At 47.6% G+C, this 21,368-nt stretch overlaps 1 protein-coding gene across 1 annotated transcript in view; it reads left to right on the forward strand.

The window, feature by feature from the left end:
- Nucleotides 1-21,368, forward strand: part of LOC144100587 (sodium-coupled monocarboxylate transporter 1-like) — an 81,197-nt gene that overhangs the window by 23,582 nt on the left and 36,247 nt on the right. The window contains exons 3-4 of the mRNA XM_077633484.1: nucleotides 13,021-13,088; nucleotides 16,185-16,236. Coding sequence (XP_077489610.1) covers nucleotides 13,021-13,088; nucleotides 16,185-16,236 — 120 coding nt within the window. The remainder of the gene's footprint in view (nucleotides 1-13,020; nucleotides 13,089-16,184; nucleotides 16,237-21,368) is intronic.

The following is a 21,368-nucleotide window of genomic DNA, read 5'->3' on the forward strand; positions in this document are numbered from 1 at the left end:
CGGGATGCGGGTACTGCCCATGGGGAAGGGCATTCCCACAGGTAGTGCATAAGTGTGGGTATGGGCGCGCCGCAGGAGTTACAATGAAGCGCGGGAGGGCGGGGAAGCTGACGTGAAAGCATGAGAGACGGCAAGGTGAAATAAAGCAGCTCGTCGGTAATTGTCGCCATGTGGCGCAGGATAAGGGCGACAAGGTACTGGGGGGTGGTGGCAGTGTCATGCGGCTGATTTTGTAGAAAGCCGTGATTTGATGGTATGTAGAGAAGTCCGATGTGTATGGATGGAACGAAACAACTTTTATTAGACGAAATAAGAATCTTCCAGGGTGGTCCCCTACAGGTCCTGGAGTCCACAAGCTTGCGCTTCACATAAAGCCCGATCCACCAGCAATTCTGTAAGGTTTTGCGCGGGGTTGGGTACCTGATGGTTCGCGGTCCGGGAGAAGAGTTCTCGGGCCAGAGCATGAACGCGCTCATTACCGGGGATCGAGGCTAGCCCAGGGATCCACGACAGAGTACACGCTCGGTCGAGAGAGGTGGCTCTGACAAGAATATGGTGTGCGGCCGGCGTCGCCGCGCCCTTTAGGTTGTGTCTGTATGCGGCCTGGGAATCTGTGCAAGTTCCGTGTGTTGCGACAGCAAGAACCCAGATACAGATAATGATTAGATAAACCAATCACCAGGACTTCTCTCTCCACCTGACTCCGAAGGCGCCCGTGTGCTGTGCGATGCCGGTGCACGTTTGAGATCCCAGGGTGCTGCTGCTGCTGTTGCTGATCGGAAGAAAAGTGCCCGGGCCTGCCTACTGGCTCAAGCCGAACCATGCTCGCTGCCGCGTGCTGAAAGTACGATAGTAGAACAGTGCTGAAGTAGGATAGTAGGGCGCTCGGCTACTGGTCCTGAGTTCCCGGATTCGATCCCGACCGCAGCGGCTGCGTTTTTATGGAGGCGAAATGCAAAGGCGCCCGTGTGCTGCGCGATGTCAGTGCACGTTAAAGATCCCCAGGTGGTAGAAATTATTCCGGGGTCCTGTGCTACGGGACCTATTTTTTGAAGTGAAAAGCTTCACTACCATAGTCAACACCACGCTTCGCGCGAGCCGGCGTATGTCGGAGCACGAGTGACGTCACGCACGGTGCAGGTGGCAGCCGACGACTCCGTCGCCTGACCTTTCGCCGCTGCCGCGCGTGTTTCTCGCTCGCTCCCTAGTCACTACTGCGCATGCGCCACTAGTAGCACCGAGCCACAGGTGTTTCGCCGCTGCGCAGCGCCGCGCCTTTCCTCAAAATCCAACTTTCAATTTTCAGTCTTCTCTTTCTCCTTTCCCTCCCTCCTTTATCCTTTCCTTTACGGCGCGGTTCGGGTGTCCACCGAGATATGTGAGATAGTTACTGTGCCATTTCCTTTCCTCAAAAACCAAACAAAACAAGAGAGCCGACGGCGTTCATAGAGTTCATTGGCGTTGTCAACTTTGCAATGGCCGTTCATTTTCGCGAAAGGAAAGGCGCACAACCGGCTCTGTGGGCCAGTGGAGACCGCCGCCACATGTATCAAAGCACGAATGAGGCGTCCGCATATCCAGGGAGCCAGTTATAGGCCCTTCTTTCCTCAAAGCCATCGCTGTCTAGAGCAGTGTCAATGCCAACGAACGCAGTGAACGCCGACATCTTTTGCTTTGTGTATCATGGATTAGCTGAGCTAATATACATTAATTTTTTCCTTTCCTCTTTCACTCCCTTCTTTATCCCTTCCCTTACGGCGCGGTTGGTTCATGTCCAACGATATATGAGACAGATACTGCGCCATTTCCTTTCCCCAGAACCATTTATTTATTTATTTATTTATTTATTTATTTATTTATTTATTTATTATATTGGTTGTTATAGTGATTTCTTACAATAAATGAGAAAAGTGTGTTAATAAACTCATTCCCTTTGCTTTTCTCCAGAAATACCCGGTAATTTAAACAGCGGATACCAAAGGGATGAAGCGCAGTCTGGTGCTGCAGACAGTCAGGTGAAATTATGACGCAGAGAAATATCTGTGGAGATAACGGGACCGCGGCGAGAGATAGCGCGAGTAATTTTGTACCATCAAGAAATACCTTAATCAAGCAGGTTATACTAGTTTGGATTGGATTGAATTAAAGCGGGGCTTGTCCCTTTATAACGGGCGGACATTACACCGAAGTCCTAGCCAACTTTGAGACACTACAGCGGAGTCTGTCCCGCCGGGTCGTCACCACCACCTATCATTTGAGCGTATTCCAATTTTCAAGGCGGCGTTTTGCTGTTTCGACCGCCCTGGTCTTGGAAATGGGTTTTTGTTCGTTCACCTCGCTGTCGGTCGCAATTTCCTCTGTCGGTTGAGCTGCCTCATGATTATAATGATTATGATGATTAATCTTCACGCCGCCGTCGAGACGTAGCTGACTGCTTGGTTATTAGGTGCTGCCAGCGTGATGAGACGCGAAGATGTAGAGATGGAAACATACTTTCGCGGTTCGACCTCTGGGGGTCCTGGTTCCCAACGTGGCGCCAAACGCCATGACTTGCACACGGTAAACAACATACTTAATTCCCAGTGCACTCTTCGATACATACTTACACACGAGTAATACTCGTACAAGGCGACGATGGGCCACTTTCCAAGTTCCATGGTGTAAGAACTATTTAGGTGTTGACACTCCGCTGAACAGCAGGCTCAGATCTTGTTCGATTCTCCTCATTCCTCTTTGAAAGAGAAAAGATGGCGCCACGACAAGAGTGCCCGTCAAGCCGCAGAGCTGGAGCGGGCGTACTGCAGGTGTTGCGGGATCATTCGGTACCTCGGCGTGTACGTTTGCTTGTTAAGGTGCGGCAAAACACAGAAGCACTGCAGCTGTTATCGATACCTGGTCGAGACCGGGTTAACCCATTAACGCGATTGCGTCATACCCTTAAGGCGGAACTTAAGTGTCTCCTCCAGTTTTTACTTCAAAACATTAAAGAATTTGCGGGAGACATTCCTTAAAATTGCAATGTCATTTTTGAATGTTCTTTTTTGCAATAGACGAAAGCGCTCTTACCAGCTATGAAAATGTCGTTTATAAGTCAAGGTAGGCTCAAAACACAGTGATGATTTAGTTCATTTTAGCGGAAAACCAGACCATCACAAATGTTTACAGGAGCTTAAAGGATGCCTGCAGAGAGTTGGCAGTGTATAAAACCATGGTGCGTGGTTGGACGAAGCGTCTGTCACCACGAGAACAAGAGCAAAGAAGTGATCTCTAGCGCGCCCGCCGCTCGCAGACAGCTATGACGCCTGCAACTTTGCAACGTGCGAACACTCTTATTCGAACTGATCGACAAATCGAAATCAGACAATTCGCTGAACAACTTGACACATTTGCTGGTAGCGCCGGCGCAACTGTCTATAGTTCGGCTACCTAAAAGTCGGGACCGCTGGGTTCATCGCAGCTAACAGAGGGCCATAAACAGCAAAGAAGGAACATCTATTGAAAAAATATTGGTTTTTGGGAAAAGGAAATGGCGCAGTATCTGTCTCATATATCGTTGGACACCTGAACCGCGCCGTAAGGGAAGGGATAAAGGAGGGAATAAGAGAAGAAAGAAAGAGCTGCCGTAGTGGAGGTCTCCGGAATAATTTTGACCACCTGGGGATCTTTAACGTGCACTGACATCTCACAACACACTGGCGCCTTAGCGTTTCGCCTCCATCGAAACGCGGCCGCCGGGGTCGGGTTCGAACCCGGGTACTCCGGATCAGTAGCCGAGCGACCTCACCACTCAGCCACCGCGGCAGGTTGAACATCTATGCCGATTCGCTTTCTCGTTGTGAGGCTAATGGTGACAATTTTAGAGCGTGTAGCTCGTAAGGCGGATTCACACTGGCGAGTCGAAAACGTTGCAAGACCGACTACGCGCAATTTGTTACGGTTTCCGAAGCACTGGGGAAGTGGGAAGGGAGCGTAGCCAATCGATTTAAACCTGTTGCGCGACCTCCGCGACTCGCCAATGTGAATCTGCCTTTAGTCGCCCGTTCCTGGGTTCCGTGTCGTAGTCGTAGGCGTTGCCGACGTTGTCGGCGTAAGCGTGGCCCGTATGGAGCGTTTTTCCGGGCGATTCGTCGGCGTCGACGGCAGCGGAGCGTTTTTTTGCCACCGGAGAGGACGTTTTTGCGAAATCGTCGGGTTCTGGCGGAACAGAAAAAAAAACGCTGACGCCGCGCCGACGCCGGGAGAGGGCAGTGACAGAGGGCCAATGACAGCCGGAGCGGGCGTCACGTGATTCTGGACGGAGCCACGCCGACCGAGAGAGAAGCGCTCGCATGGAGGATGCGCACGAGAGCCAGCGGCTTCGCTTCGTTTCTTGCACATCCGTCTTATTTCAGTGTGGATGGGGGCGCGCGCATCGCAGAACTCGGCGGCAAAAAAATGCCGCTCGGCTGCTGACCATGCAGGGGTGAATTCGTCGACGCCGGCGCGGGCGTCGGGCGCGCGACGCGATTTCGCGGGCAAAAAACGCTCCATGCGATCAACGCTTAGCACGCCACCTGACAGGTGGCGTGTGTAGACGTATGACAAATGGCGTGTTGGCAGGTATTAGCAGAGCGAAACGCCACCTGCTACGACGAGAGCGGAGGAATCGACAACCGGAAGGTGGCTTCCACGGGAAGATCACGGAGAGTGGCCAGCAGCTTAACACGCCACCTGTCAAAGGTGGCAGGTGGCCTGACAATACGTGAAGAGGTGCGCTAAAATTTCGGATTAGCGACTATCGTAATGGCGTGTCCGTTTCTCTGCCACCATTATTTTTTATCAAAAAACGTCAGAGGTGATGAAACATGGGTTCATCATTTCGAGCCTGAAACAAAGCTGTCATCCATGGAGTGTCACCACACAACTTCTCCACAGAACAAGAAATGCAAAACAGCACCCTCCGTTTGCAAACTGATGATTATGGATTTTTTTTTTTGGCGCAAGGGCATCTATGGCCAAAGAGTGTCATGGCACAACGTATTTTCGTCTTCTCAAGGTGGTGTCAAAGATCCATTTTCCAAGCATTTCACCGATCATAAGCCGAGAACCCGAGCACCAGGCCAGAGGTAAGCTTGTATCCATTGTATCACCGGTGGGTAGCCGGCGGCATTGGGATCGAACCCCGCACCTCCCGCATGCGGGGCGGATGATCAACCACTTGGCCACCGCTGCGGTCCCGTTTGGAAACTCATGGCAAACTCAGGACCCTGAGGGACCCTCACCGACCCTTTCCCTTGAAGGACCCTTGAGGACCTTTACCGACGTACTCTCTCGTGGTGAAACTATCAATTTCGAAGCTTAGTGCAAGACTGTTATGAAGCTGAAAAAATTATTCATGCGTCTTCTTCGCTGCAAAAATATGAACGATCTTTTGCTTCTCCACAACAACGCGAGGACACGCATAAGCCTGCGCACCCAAGAGGAGATCATAAATGTTCAGTGGACTCTTCTTCGTCATCCAACCTACAGCTCGGATCTCGCGCCTTCTGACCGCCATCTTTTTGTCCCACTGAAGAATGGACTCCAGGAAAACACTTCACAAACATTAAATAAGTTATTCATGAGGTGATATCCTCGCTGAGACACAGACCAGTCGAGTGGTGCCATTAGGGCAAACAAGTTTTTCTATTTATCTGGCATAAGTTCATAGATTTCATCGGAGATTATGTAGAAAAAGAGGTCCCTGTAGTTAAATAATCAGGGAACAGTATGATGCATTTCAATCGGGAATACAACTACCTTGCTTTGTGAAAACAAATGCCTTGTATTACTTATAGAATTACCCTTACTTATGCAACTATGAACTGGACTTAGTGGATGTCACTTCAGAATAATTACAGTAGGCCTGCTTGAGTGACTACATCGCCCTCAATACTGTTCTGTCAAGAAATGCTCCACCGGGCGTCCGATAGCCGTGCTTATTATCCAACTGAATATTTGGTACAAACGTTGCTGGTATATTTTATGCCTTTCATACCACCGTCTTCTGTGCCACCTAACTGTACTGGGGGTGCAAACTTCTGGAGGCTGTCGTATGGCCGAACAATATTAGATAGTTATAGCGTATCGTTACCGTGTTTACGTTACCTTCTACCGAGCCCGGCTAGCGACATCTGCGCATGCGCAGCCACTTACCGGTCCACTAGCACTTTACGGAATCTCTTTTAGCGTTGCGGAGAGTAGCGTTTGCTCGTAAACAAACATGGCGGCGCCCTGCGCGGCCACTTCGGACCAACTACAGCACCGCCGCCGCGTTCTTCGGCGGCATTTCTCGCTATAAATGACGGCATCCGCTTTTAATTTGGAGACTCTCACTCATACGTCGAGGTTTGAGTAACAACGAGGCCATGTTTTTTTAAATATTTTTCGATTTTTGAGCAGTTAAGCCTAACCATATGTCGGGTACATAGCCATATAGCAACGACTTCACTGCAGCTCTTCAGTTTTGCGGCCAATGTAAACTTTTTCAATATTTCCATGATTTTTTTCTGAAAAAAGACAATTATTTCGTTCACTATATTCATCAGTAATTGCAGAAAATAAAAAGTTTCTCCAGCCCGGAGTTAGCGCCCTTTAACTTCCTGTCACTAGATGGCGCCACTGTGTTTACATCCAAACACACAAAGTCACGATGCGGCACGGCAAACAGGTGTCGTAGTTGCGTTTTTTTACAGCGCTCGGAACGCAACGTGCGCTGCGCATGCAAGCTTACTGAGGACTACGTAGTTAAATTGTCTACTGGCCAGCGTAGGCAAAGGTGTCTAGCTTCACGAACACATTTGAAAAGCCGCTTAGTCGGCTGTTAGCTGAAGTGTAGTCGGTACGTCTTTATATGCAGAGAAAAAGATTATTAAAGTGCATGTAGCATCTCACTTCATAGAAATGATTGCAATTCATCCGCAATTTTGTTTGCAATAAAAGCTGGGCATCTGCCATCATTATCACTTGTTTTAGCCTTACGGTAACTTGTTACGGGAGAGACGGTACGCTAAAACGTGTTCTGGAGTGCGCCGCGCTAACCGGAAAGTCCGGCGTCCGGTAACAAGGTAAACAGTTACGTAAACACGGTCACAATGTGCTATAACTCTCTATTAACTGCTGCGATACCGTACCATCTCGCATCTTGTGTGGCTACGAAGGTGGTTCTTCGGAACGTAAAGCGTGATTCACATTTACAAGATGTGCGTGTGTGGGGGGGGGGGGAAGGGGAGGCAGGATCCAGACCGCCAGCAGCACCCGCAATTAATTCTGTTCGATGACCTTGTGACCTCCAGATTTTTAGAGCGAAAGCACTCATACGCTCACCAACACCTACCAAGAACCTTGTAACCGTATGTACAGTACGTACGTACGATTTGTGCCGTTGCCTAGCAACCCAAGTTACTAGCCGAGTTTACCCGATTTACTCCAGTAAGCTCGGGCAGTAACTGAGGTAAACTCGGGTAAGTTCGGAGGAGGTTCGCGCCAGCTGTGCGAGAGGTTCCTCGGGAAGAGCAACATGGGTGCCACACAGCCTATACTGGTGTCTGTGATAGAAACAGCCACCTGCAAATGCAATGGCCCACACTTTGCCATTGCTTCGCTGTGCTAGTAGGGGTGTGAGGACTCACCACTATCAATGAATGTGAAGTAGAGAATGATCAATTGTGCATGTGTGGGCATTAAGCCACTAATGATATCAGGTAATACACTTAAGGTGGAACTTAAAGGGACACTGAGGAGAAATTCAAGTTGGCTTGTATCCATAGAATACCAGCTCCTGATTACAAAAACGCCACTCTTCCTGAAAAAAAAGCTCTTGTAATGTAGAAAATAGCAAGAACCAAAATACAGGTATCGCCGCCACAGGCCAATCTCGCAAGTACAAGCGTGATGACTTCCTAGGACAAGAGGCGCCACTACGGAGGAATTTTCCTTACTTCATGGATGTCACGAATCTCTGAAGCTTGCAAAGGAAGGTAGCGCACCGCACCGCTACCCGCCAGAAATCGCGGAGTCTGCGTTTACGTCACGTTCCACGTCACTCCGTTCTGTGTCGTCATAAGAGTTCTCGAGTTTGAATCGGAGCGGCGGGAAAAAAATTTTCAACTTCGAATCCAAATTTCTTTGAAATAAATGCATCTTTCGCTCCCGGACAAGCGTCAACAAAGCCATGAAATGCCGAACTATCAGATATTGCTAACAAAAAAATTTTGATAGGGTTCTCCTCAGTGTCCCTTTAAGCTCCCCCTGCAATTGAAGACTGCACACCTGGTTTCGCACATCTACTTAGTTAAACAATGTTAAACCCCAAAAAATTTTTGAGCCCGGGATTGCCTCAGTGGTTACGGCTCTCGGCTACTGAAGCGGAGGATACGGGTCCGATCCGGTTGCGGTGCTAGCGTGCCGATTGAGGCGAAACGAAAAAAGGCACCCGTGCGCTGTGCGATGTCACTTCGGAATCCCCCTTAGCCAACGTGCTGCTTCGGGACGTTAAACTGCAGTATTTGCATTTATTATGACGAAATCTTTAGCGCTTGACAGACACGGACAGATACGAGGTAGAGAGCACATGCGCTAATTAACTTTCAACTGATTGGATTCATTGCTAGTATAGGTTTTTACATACTAAGGTAGTTGATAACATTCCAGCAGGCCATCGCACCGCAAGTCGCTACATATCACACAGCTTAACGTCTGTTTCAGTTTTCAAGACAATTAATCTTTGTTTTAGAGCAATATAAATGAGACACTCAGAAAATCATCTTTGAGTTTTTTTAGACATTTTTCTAGCCTCCGCGATTTCACGTGTTAGTCGTTCTTTTACATTCCTTGAAAATCTGATGATCCCCATCCGAGCTTCGCTCCAAACAGTGTTTGGCAAAGTTTAGTTTATTTTTGTCAAGGTCTTGTTGGGTTCATTAATCCTCTCGTTCAAACACCTCCTGGTTTGATCTGAATAGAACCTAAAGTGTAACAATGACAGGGAATACACAACTACTTCCGTACGATATACAGATTTCTTCTTATGCTTTTTTGTGCACGTCTGTTTCTTAACCGCAAAAGGATCAGTCATAGAAAGTTTTGTAATTTTATCACGGGCTGAAAACACTGCTCAAACTTAAGCTCGCTGCGCGTTTTTTTTCTCAGATTATGCAAAATCTTGTGAAGACACGAAAACACTACACTCCAAGATCTTAATTGCCGTCACTTCTTGAGATTTGTGCTCTAAATTCATGCCGTATATACGCTCAACCGGACAAGGTGCGTGACGTCACAGAGCAGAGGCCTTTTCTTTCTAGGAGGCACTGCCTCAAACCACAACATTTTGACGCACGCTTTTGCGGCGAGTGCCGTTATACGTAACCCAACCTGGGCCATTAGACTATTTCAGTAATTCCGCCGCTCCATTAAGCGGCCACGCAAAGCACCCTGGGAAAACACCACGCTCACGTCTCTCCGACTCCGCCGGCAAGCCTATCTCTGCCATCTTTTCGTCGTTGATGCGCTGGTGCTTCGCGCTGTTTCCTGGTCATCCCGTTGCGCCCGCTGCTCATTTGAATCGCATGGCACAGCAGGGTGCTGTGCTCTGCGACTATGGATCCCCAGCCGAGCACGGTAAGTAGACGTGAAGACCGGCGTACACCCTCTGCATGTATAAGTCGAACCCACTCTGCACACGGGCTCATAGATCCGCGTCCCGCTGCTGTGCACGCAGCATAAATGAGCACTTCGAAATTAGCGTACCATTTTAGTCTGTGGTATATGTTACCGCTTCCAGGTGAGGTTTTCATTGCTGCTGGTGTTAGACGTAAGGAAGCTTGGGCGCGCAACGATCGTTCGCGATCGTGACTGTTCACTTAAGCAGCAAATAAATATGCTCGCAACGTTGCTGCCATTTATTCGACATACAGTAGTAGCTGTTCGGACGCGAAAAACTGTCCACGCGGGAAGAGGGTGAAGTTGTTTTGTTGCCAATGCTTCAACCAACACTCGGGCGTGTGATGGGACGTTGCATAAAATCGGGCTCATATGCATGTTACGCAAGAAAAAGTAGAAGCTTAGGCTAGTTGTTTGTACATTATCTGAACAGGAAAATGCGCTATGCGCTTCCTTCCGTGTATGCGAGTTGGCGCTGGAAAAATGTACGCATAAGTCTTGTAAAAAAAAGTGTCCTTGTCGACAGGGTGACTCGTGAAACGCTAGCGCAAGCCGAGTGCTATGTTGTGGACTTTCAAGCCGAGAACAACCGCAGAAACCAATTTTTAGCGAAAATTTTCGCAATGGCCAGTTACGCAATAACTAACAAAAGTTACTTTTATTTACAAAGAACCATACTAAACTGGCAAACTTTTAATTCTGTAAACGTACAGATATTTTGATCATACTTGTTTTCTGCAAAGTAGCGCATAAAAATATTTCTTTACATGCACAAATGCTATGAAAGTGAGTGAACTACTGACACGATGTCGTGTTAACGTAGCATGGTTTCGATGGCGCATAACATCTTTTCAGTGATTGCCATGAGCACACATGTTACTGTCTCCCCTTGCAGACTTTTTACAGTGTCAGCACAGCACGAATTTTCTTTGGTCATCTGTAACTAATTGTAGCGGCAACAACGTTTCTGTATATTTTTTTTTGCATAGTGAGATGCTTACCCCTAAAACATGTCGAACAGTCTTGGATTAAAATTTTGAATATTGCAATATTGCAAGCTACTGTGCTACTGTTATAGAAATATTGAAGCTAATGGATCAGACCTCCAAAGCGCAACAAGATCTTCCTTCTAACGTTCTGCCGTCGTTCACAACGCGCAGTTAAGACTGCATAGATAACCAATGGGGAACGTTTTTGACGATAGCAAGGACGTTAATAGCAAAAGAATACACGTCTGAGCACAAGAGGTCTGCGGATGAACTGTTTGTTATAGTAAAATCTTACAATACATGAAAACCGGCGTTCATAAACTATTTCTTGTTGAAAATGCTTTTGTGTAGAATTGTTGGGTATGGGTATCAAGTACCACTGCGAGCCGTGGAAAATGTTCTGCCCCTTTAATCGAGCCCCCCGAGGGGACAGTGGACTAACGAACTGAATGACCTGCAGAGAAGGTATTCAGGGGACACAATTTCGCAGCATGCCAAGGCTCGATCTTTCTCCAGACGTTGTGTAGCCGGCTACAGCATTTTCAAGCCTTAAAATGTGCACGAGGCACTGCTCTTCAAGACTGGTGGGGAGGTGCAACTGAAAACCACCTCCGATGCATCAATTTCGGTGTCTACTCCATACAAGGTGGCTGCCGCAGTGTCACCAGATGAACTGTGGAAAAACGTTGAGGTGACAGCCATGCAGGAGTATCAGAAGTGTAGAAACTTGTAGCAGCCCTAATGTTTTTGTCCTCTACATGAAGTGCTCTGGACACGACTATATTCAAGACAATGCTTCATGCACAGCAAATCCAAGAGCCTGGTCAACTGGGTCAAAACGTAGGAACATGCGGTCGTTAAATTTTTTTTTATGTGAACTTTGAGAAGTATATGTCCAACAAAGCAGAAATAAAGTAATCATGCGAAGATAACCGCATGCAATGAGTTAACTTAAGGAGACATACAAGAATTGCGGCAAACACTGTGTGAGGAAGAAATGCATCCTATGCTACGTGATACGTTGCAAAACAACTGGTTTCTTCCAATGCCCCTGCCAGTCATCCTTGCAGGACACAGTATCTGCAAAGCTAACGCGGAGGGTCCCCACAAAAGTGTTTCGGAGCGAGCTTTTACTAGCGTGCTACGATTTCGCTGACCGCTCTGTAGCACTGGATGAGGCGTGGGCACTAGAAGAAAGCACAAGAGCCCAGAGCAGCTCTGCAACATGGTCCCTTGAGAGGGCAAAGCGTCTGACTGCGTCGCCCTTTCGCGACATTGTTAGGCACCAGAAGCCAGCAGATGGAAAGTTTTTGAAGCGAGGGTTTGGATCAAGTACCTTGCAAACCAACTATATGAGGGACGGCTTGCAAAATGAAGAGAGCGTTGTGCAGTGGCATGTTGAGAAGGGCACGTCGGTTGTAGCGTATCACAATGGCCTGCGCGTCAACCATGGTGCAGCTGTAAATGGTGCCCCACCAGACGGAGTAGTGAAAGATAGAGACTGCTTTGGCTAAGGAGACTAAGGAGAAATTCTAAATAAAGTCATTGAAACAGCACCGCACCTGAAGGATGGCTTGCTTCATACCTTACACAACCACTATTAACAGGTATGACGACAAATGGCGCTGACAGGACTAACTTGCTGCGATTTAATGGTTTACAGTGGCATTGACTGCACAATCTGCAGAATTTAATTGGACTGTTAACTGTGGACCAACAAAATGATGCCCCGACTCCTGCGATTTTAGATGAAATACAATCAGTGCCAAGTTCTTCGAGTTTGAAATTACGACAATGCGTGCAGTCCAACATTTGTTTTCGTTAACCTTTTCATTATCACAGTATGTCCGTTTCAGCATGTCCAAACACTTGGAAGAAAACTGTACATAGTTGAGTTTAATGGTCCCAAAATGGTGAATACTGGCTATGAGGAACAGCGTAGTTGAGGGCTCCAGATTAATTTAGACCAACTACGGTTCCTTAACATGCGCTCACACCACTCAGCATGAGCTTTTTTGACACATCAAAGTCTGGGAAGTCACAATACTTCCAGATTGCATTTTCTCAATGATTGTTCAGTTGTGGGGGTGAGCGTTTTTTATTAAAAGGCGTGTGGATTTCAATTCTTCTGATTAAACTATGTGAACGGCCAAGTGACAGTATTTTTGCATACATTAGAATTGGAGCGAGACCCGTCTGTTACGCTTTGCGACCCATCCGTTACGCTTTCAAGACAAGAAAAGCTATTCTTTGAAAAGTGTACAGAAAAAAAATAGACAAGTAGGGACAGTAACGCTTGAAACGGATGGCGCGAGCTTAGCCAATAATTGTTTTTTTTCTTTCCATGGTCTCAAGTACCTGCGGCTGCGCTTCGACAACAAGGTCGGCATCACCGCATGCGTCGTCTACTTCGTCTTCAGCGTAAGCATTTGGCTTCAAGTTTGACTATTACCATTTCTTTACGATCTGCACATGCCAAAGATGGCATGTATTACTGCAGATTGAAGGGCTGCTTTAAATATGATACAACCTACTGCCGCATTCAGTGTGAATGCCAAGCGAAAGCTATGTTCGCAGCTTACTTAACGAGATGCTGCGTGCAGCATTTGACATTGTTGATAAACGAAGTGGCGGGCTTTGAGCTTAGGAGGCATCTCATTACTCCTGCAAGTTTCTTAGTGTTGCCTGTAGGAGCGCATCATATAGCACTCGCTACCTGCAAAGGTCGCTCCCGCATGTGTTGGGATTTATCGTTCGTGGTTATGGCTATGATGGTTCCCCCTACAGCAGCGCTGCACTTTACTCCGATGTCCTTTTTTGTCGTCATGCTGTTTCAAAGCGAACGCTTTACTCGCAGCGAACTTGCGATTTCGCCGTGGCCGCACTCCGAGGAGGCACATGACGTCACCCTCACATGTATCGGTGGACATCCGAACCGCGCTTTCTTCTTTCCCTCCCTCCTTTATCCCTTCCTTTACGGCGCGGTTCGGGTGTCCACATAGATATGTGCGATGGTCACTGTGCTTTGCGCGCTCGCCGCGCCATCTGCAATGACGTCACACTGCGCGGCTCGCCGCCCCCACCGTTTAGTATGACGTTACACCACGTCCCTCGTTGTTGCGCTCGCCTCCGCTCGCTTCGCCAGCTGCGTCGCATGCCTACAACATGTCGGAGGATTGAAAAGGAGAGCTCGCGTGCGCCGCAACCACAGTTGTGTCGTCCTTAATGCGGCAACATAGCTAGACAACCAGACTAACCAGGACTTGCAATCAAGTTTAACCAAGGCTAACCATGCAATGCCTTAGCTTTCGCTACGTATATCCTTGCCTGTGCGAGCTAAGCCACTGTCAATTTTCCGGCCGCGGCGGTCGAATTTCGATGGAGGCGAAATTCTAGAGGCCCGTGTGCTGTGCGATGTCAGTGCACGTTAAAGAACCCCAGGTGGCCTAAATTTCCGGAGCCCTCCACTACGGCGTCCCTCATAGCCTGAGTTGCTTTGGGACGTTAAACTCTATAAACCAAACCAACCAACCATTTTTTTTTTCCTACGCTCTTCTTTCGTTGCGGTCTTTTTTCGCTGTGCTGTTTTTTCGCTGCGCCGTTTTATCCCGTGTACTGTTTTGACGCGTGCTGCTTTTGTCTTGTGCTGTTTTGCCGTCATGCTGTTTTTCCCTATGCTGTTTTGTCGCTGTGCTGTTTTTTCTCTGTGCTGTGTTGTCGCTGTTTTGTTTTTTATAAGGTGCTGTGACGCATGCTGTTTTCACGTACAGTGTTTTTTCGTGTCCCCATTATAAATCACCAAGCACCTACCGACTGATCTGTTGTGTCTAACATGAATGTGAAGCTCAACGTCTCGCTAATGAGCGAGTGGTCACTTGTCCCGTCTCATTATGTTTTTAGGTCGCTGTAACTTCCCTGGTAGAACGAATCTTTCACCGCAAGGTGGCGATGGTAGTGGATGATAGCGTTAATGCGCGAAATAAGGGGTAATCAGGAGGGACGGTAGAGGATAAAAATAATGACTGAACGACAAAATCACGAATGGAGAAGAAAAAACAAATGTGGAAAAGGCTATTAATAGAGGTCTAGAAAGAAATTTCACGTATTAAGGTATTCGTACTATTTGAAGCGCGTGGAAAGGAAGACCGAAATGACAATTTGACGTATTTACAATTTCAGGCGTGAATTAGGCTGTCCGTATTCCAAATCAGGTAACTCCAGCTGTGCCTCAGTATGCACATCTACTGAAAGATTTTTGTTCGTTCTAACGTCACGTGTTGTAGTTTGCTTTTTCTCCACCTCGTCGTCTTTGAACACCAGTTATGTTTACTGATGCGCCAGCCACGCGACAGTTTCCTGGACATGGGATAGTAGTAAAAAGTTTACTACTACTTAAGGTGCAGGGAACTAACGCCTGCAATCACTAAGCTTTGATCCCGAAGGAAACGCCCGCTGCTTGCTCGGCCATTGTCAGCTTCAGTCTACTGAGGTCTTGCAAATCTCAATACAGGATTTTGAAGCACAGCCGAAATTTTCAAGCGCGTCATCGAGACATGTGATCAGCAGTGTTCTGTGTTTCATTGCACGAGGAAAATAATTTTGAAAAATGCCTCATCACAGATTATATTTTCCTAACGGAAAAGTTGCATGGTTAGAAACCACTTTTGTTGACTTGGTTTGTATTGTTATAGGTGGCAAGTTCACGCAGTGACCAAAGATCTCGCGCGTAACACTGCGTTGCCTGGTAGGATAGGTTTTCAATAAACACGGAATCCATGAAATATCAGCGTGATCTGATTGGCCACTGAACGTATTATGAGTGTTAGCTTCATTGGGCAATGGAACAATTACTCGTTGCTCAGTTTCTGCACATTTGCGTTTTTGTCGTACTGAAGCGTAAGGCACATTCAGCCGTGTTGGTTTTCTCACACTATCAAAGGACACTTTTCAAAAGGAACTTTTCAATCCTAGTTTATTACATCCGCCTGAAAGACTAGATTCGAATATGAAATTTTGGGTATCGCTTGGAATTCCGCCGCCTCATGCATGCTTGATGCATCGACCTCGTTTAGACATCGCCTTCACGCGAAAGTACTTACATTTGGTGGAACGAGCGGCCGCCCCAGACTGTTTCACTTGTTACATGGCCGAGACTGTGGAGCATGTGTTTGTGGTTTGTCCGGTAAATGCGCGCCAAAGAATAAAGCTGGTTGCTTCCTTGAAGACAGCAGTCCACTCTCGGAGGACTTACTGCTATGCGCTTGGCCGCAGAGCAGGCAAGCAGCTTCGGTAATGCGGGCGTATTCCCGTTTTTTGAGCGGGAGGGGCCTCGACCCGCGGTTGTGATGCCATCAGATGTGTGCACAAATACTGTCGCCTCTTTTCTCATCACATGTCACCCATCACGACCGTTTTCCTTCTCTTCTTCCCCTGTGCAGAGTAGCATGCCGGATATCAATCTTCCTGGCCGACCTCTTTGCCTTCGTTTCATTATATTTGTCTGTCTATTTATTCCAGCAAACCCTTGGAGCCGTGGGCATCTTCAGCGCGGCTGTAGGGATCGCAACAAGTACGTATGTCTGGTCATGTAATTATCGCGGGGTCTTTCGCATTGAGCGGTTACTTAATATTTACGATTTCTGTTGAGTGAGGGAAATTATTTAGCACTAATATTCTTTTTTAATCTTGATACACATCGGCGAAACACTGGGATCAACTGCTGCAGTAATTGATTCATACTTATTGCTCGCAGAAACCTGTGTATTTCATCGTGCCTATCTTATTTTGCCCTTCCATCATGTTCTTCGTTATCTTCCTATTGTTCAGGCCTCACCTCGCTATCACAGATAACTTGTCCTCCAACCTGTGCAGCCATATATGTAGTGTTATCAGCATTATCATCATCAGCCTAAATAAGTGCACTGCACGACATAGGCCTGTCCCATATCTCTTCAATTAACCCGGCCCTCTGCCAGCTGCGGCCATGGTATCCCCGCAAACTATACTATATAATTCGGCATATATGCAGTGTACCTTTTTTGTTACAGCACTAACAGCTTTTATTATTATCCTGTTGAGAATGGTCCTGCGTGCTATTAAGGGGGGGGGGGGGGGGGGTCTGCCGCGTCTAAGCGGGTAAAAAAAATTGGTGGTGGTTTAGCTTTGGTTAAACCTGGAGTGACGCGATAGCTACAGCTGGCCGAGTGGAACTTGGTCACGTGACAAACCACGTGACGAACCACGCGATCAGCAACGGTGCCACGCCACCGGCAGCTACTCCGCACCACGTGACCAACCACGTGACAGCGTGGCGGCGCAGCCACAGGGTGGTGGCGCCGCCACCGCCACTGCGCCGTCACGCTGAAGGCTCTAAATGCTACCATAATGTAGCTATCGCTACCAGAGCCGCTACCAGAGCCCATCCGCACACTCTAAGCAGTAATTAGCTTACACGGGAGCAAAAGGCAGTAAGCAGCCCTTTAGAGCGCTCCCTCTTAGGGGAAGGGTATGCTGCCCAAGTCCCGGGGTAGATTTTGATCACTAAATACGCGAAATGCTAACTCTTGGCGACGGAGGCATATTCCCGATGCAAAACCTGGTAACTTCATGCAGTTAGCAATGAGAGGAGGCTTTTAAACGCATCACTCGAGGTCCTGAGGTTAGCAGACAGAGAAGACTGAAAATTCTATTCAAATCTTCATAACTGCTACAATTTCGCATGTTATGAAAAGGGATTTTGTGTCCGATGCCAACCTGCAGTACTCCTTATATTTAGCGACGGAAATCTACCCAGGGCGTGGGCAGCATGCCCTGCTTCTAAAAGGGAGTGGTCTATAGTGCAGCTTGCTACCTTTTTACTCCTGTATGGGCTAATTCGGTCTTAGAGTGCAGTGTAAGAGTGTGGAAAATAGGCGTGGGAAGGAAACTGCCACGTTTCTGTGACGTGTGACACGTGACTGGCAATGTCAGGGAAAGCCTCGGCTCAGGCTCTCGTCGCCACGTTTACGCCTTCAGGGTGGACCGCGTGGCGCGGACGAACGGCGCATTAACCTGTTCGCGTCGCCGCCGTGCTCGGCACTATGCTTTCAAGAGCGTTAGCTCTGACCAAATGACGCGTCTGTCTGCAATGAAAGGGAAATTGACCAAAACAGTTCCCACGTGACCTCACTATATTACGTAGTAACAGTGGGCGCGTAGCGCCTCATTTGATACCTATACCTTCGATCCGTTATACCGGGTGCCCCAGCCAACTTGAGCCAAAGGTTAAAAAATAGACTAATAGAGACAGGCGAGTGAAACCAGTGGCATATTGGTGACAGTTGGTTGGTTAGTTATATTGATTTTAATGACGCAAAAACAACTGAGGCTATGATGCGCCAAACACACGGTTAGAGCTTTTGCTAAAGGTTACGCTTTTTTTATCTAAAGTTTGTTTAAAACATTGGGTTCTCTGAGAAACTTATAAATGCTTGAAAAATACACCAGTGCTTGATCTCCCAAAAGTAACATGGGGTGTAGTGGGATGTATACATTGCAGAATGTTGTGAAATATTTTTTCCTCAGTTGTTCCAGTTTTGTGCATAAAATTAAAATGTGGTTTACCGTGAGTTCATCGCCACATATTTCGCAGATAGGTTTGTCTTTTTTTGTCAGCGAGAAGTTGTGTGTATGGTGTGTGTGTCCAATGCGTAGTCGACACAAAATAACTTCTCTGAAACGTTCCTGATGTTTACATGATCGCCATTCTCCCAAAACGGGCTTTATACAGTGTAGTTTGTTGTTTGTCTCTTCGTTCCATGCAACCTGCCACTTATTCCTGAATTTACTGTGCAGTAATTTAGGAAAATACCTCTGTGGTATGTTAAATTGTTTTATGTGACCAATTCGTGCTTGTGCTGCGCAAGCATCTGCTCTCTCATTACCTAAAAATCCAACATGGCTAGGGACCCAGCAGAATATAATGTTATGTTTTTGCTTTGTCATTTTAACTATGTTGTGTATGATTTTTCCTATTATGGGTCAGCGGCATTTGTAGGGTGCGGCGCTTTGAGCATACTCAGTGAATCGGTGTTAATGATGCTATTTTTTATGTTTTGTTTTAATATTTTTTCTACGGCTCATTGGTGACAGTCTTCTTGCGAGACACAGGCAATTTTTTGTTCCGAAATTAATTAATATTATTATTAAGTTTAATTACCTAAATTATTAAATATTAACTGTAGACAACAAATTGCATTCAAAGAGTTGGCGAGCACCTTCAGAAACCCCCATTCCATCAATTACGATAAGGAAACCCTCACGTGTGTCTTTTTTTCCCAGCTCGAAAGAAAGCCCGCGAAGTACAAAATAAACCACGTGACTAACGCACTTTCGCGCCGAGATCGTGCAGCTCTCAAGCGAGGTTTGAACAAACGAAATCACCTGCAGCCTTGAGTCAACGGCCCTGCACCAGCGGCCGGCCGATATGTTGACGGCGGCAACTCGCACCGTCATGTATGCCACTGGCTGACACAGACGAAAAACCACCGCCAACATATCGGCCTGCCTCTGGTGCGGTGCCGTCGAGCCAAGGCTGCAGGTGGTTTCATTTGCTCAAACCACGCTTGAGAGCTGCACGATGTTGGCGCGAAAATGCTTAGTCACGTGGCTTAGTTTGTATTTTGCGGGCTTTCTTTCGAGCTTGGAAAAAAAGACACACGTGAGGGTTTCCTTATCGTAAATGATGGAATGGGGGTTTCTGAACGCGCTCGACCACTCTTCAAATGCAATTTGTTGTCTAAAGTTAATATTTATTAATTCATCAATTGCGAAACAAAAAAAATGCCTGCGTTGCGCAAGATGGCTGTCACCAATATGCAACTGCTTTAATTCGCCTGTCTCTAATAATTTATTTTTTAACCCTTGGCTCAAGTTAGCTGGGAAACCCGGTCAAATCCACCACATGACGAATGAATCTTTTACACAACTCCACAGCAGCCGATATGAAACTTTTCGCTGCTTTTTTCATTCATAGGCTTTCTTCAGGTTTTCTTCAAAATTCGATTGCACATCGCTCCTGGGGACCGCAGCAGTGGCCTAGTAGTTGAGCATCTCCCTCGCAAGTGGGAGGTTCGGGGTTCGATCCCCGTTGTCACCGGGTCATCACCATCAGCCTGACTACACCCTCTGCAGGGTAAAGGCCTCTCCCATGCCTCTTTAATCAACCCTGTCCTTCGCCAGCCGCATCCACCTTATGCCTGCGAACTTCTTGATCTCATCCGCCACACTAACTTATGCCGCCCTCTGCTACGCTTACTTGCTCTTGGAATCCACTGCGTTATACCCTTAAGGCCCAGCGGTTATCTTGCCTTGGCATAACATGCCCTGCCCAAGCCCATTTCTTCCTCTTGATTTCGTCTAGGATGTCATTAACACGCGTTTTTTGCCTCACCCATTCTGCTCGCTCCCGGTCTCTTAACGTTACACCTATCATTTTTCTTTCCATGGCTCGCTGCGTTGCCCTAACTTAAGCTGAACCCTTTTCATTAGCCCCACGTTTCTGCCCCGTAGGTGAGTACTGGCAACATACAGCTGTTGTACACTTTTTCTTTTGAGGAATATTGGTAAACTGCCATTCATGACCTGAGAGAACCTGCCATATGCGCTCCACCCCATTTTTATCCTTCTGGTTATTTCCCTCTCATGAACCGCATCAGCTGTCACTAGCTGCCCTAAGAAGACTTTTACCACCTCCAAGCCCTCGCTGCCAATTGTGACTTGCTGTTCCCTTGCTATAGACTGTCGAACATTACTTTGCTTTTCTGCATGTTAATTTTTAGACCCAGCGTTCTGCTCTGCCTGTCTAACTCATTGACCATGATTTGCAGGTAGGTAAACTCTTTTATTGCGCCCAAAAACAGAGGACCAGTCAAAGGACCGGTTGCGCTGACTTAAAAGAGGTCGGCGGGGATCCTTTGAGATGCCGCGGCCTCCACCGCGCGCTGGATAAGCCAGCGTTGGTCTGCTGGCTTGGAAGTACACAGGAGAGACTCCCACGTCTCTGGGGTGTTTGCGTTGTCTCTGTTGTAATGTGTACAAGTCCACACCATGTGTATGAGTGTGGCCGGAGTTGAGCAGTGTTTACACATGGGGGCTATCTGTTCCGGAAAGATCCTGCTGTATAAGAGGGGGTGTGGGAAGCTGCCAGTTTGTAGTTTGCGCCATTGGACGGCCTCGCGTCTTGTTAGATCGCGGTGTGCGGGAGGATATGTGCACCTTTGGAGTCTGTAGTGCTGGAGTATGTCCGTGTAAGTGGTGAGTAGAGATAGTGAAGCGCGTGGGATATTAGTGTCAGCGGAAGCAGGGTGGCTGATCATACTCTCGGCTCGGCAGCTGAGATCTCGAGCGAGAGTGTGTGCCTGGGCGTTTCCGCTGAGCGACTCGTGGGCTGGAGCCCAAAGAAGTAAGCGAGATGTGGAAGAGGGTGCTGTAGAACGTAGAATGTGTAACGCCTGGCAAGAGATACGGCCAGCATCGTAATTGCGAATAGCCTGTTGAGAGTCACTGATGACGACTTTGGTATTAGGGTCGGCTAGCGCGAGCGCAATGGCAACCTCCTCGGCTGCGGTGACTGTTTCTGCATTGCGAATGCAGAAAAAAAAATAAAAAAAAATCAATGATTTGCAGTACACCTCCTGAATGACTCGGTAAGGCAATGTCACC

The sequence above is a fragment of the Amblyomma americanum genome, chromosome 8 (assembly GCF_052857255.1).
Source record: "Amblyomma americanum isolate KBUSLIRL-KWMA chromosome 8, ASM5285725v1, whole genome shotgun sequence".
Lineage (NCBI taxonomy): Eukaryota > Metazoa > Arthropoda > Arachnida > Ixodida > Ixodidae > Amblyomma > Amblyomma americanum.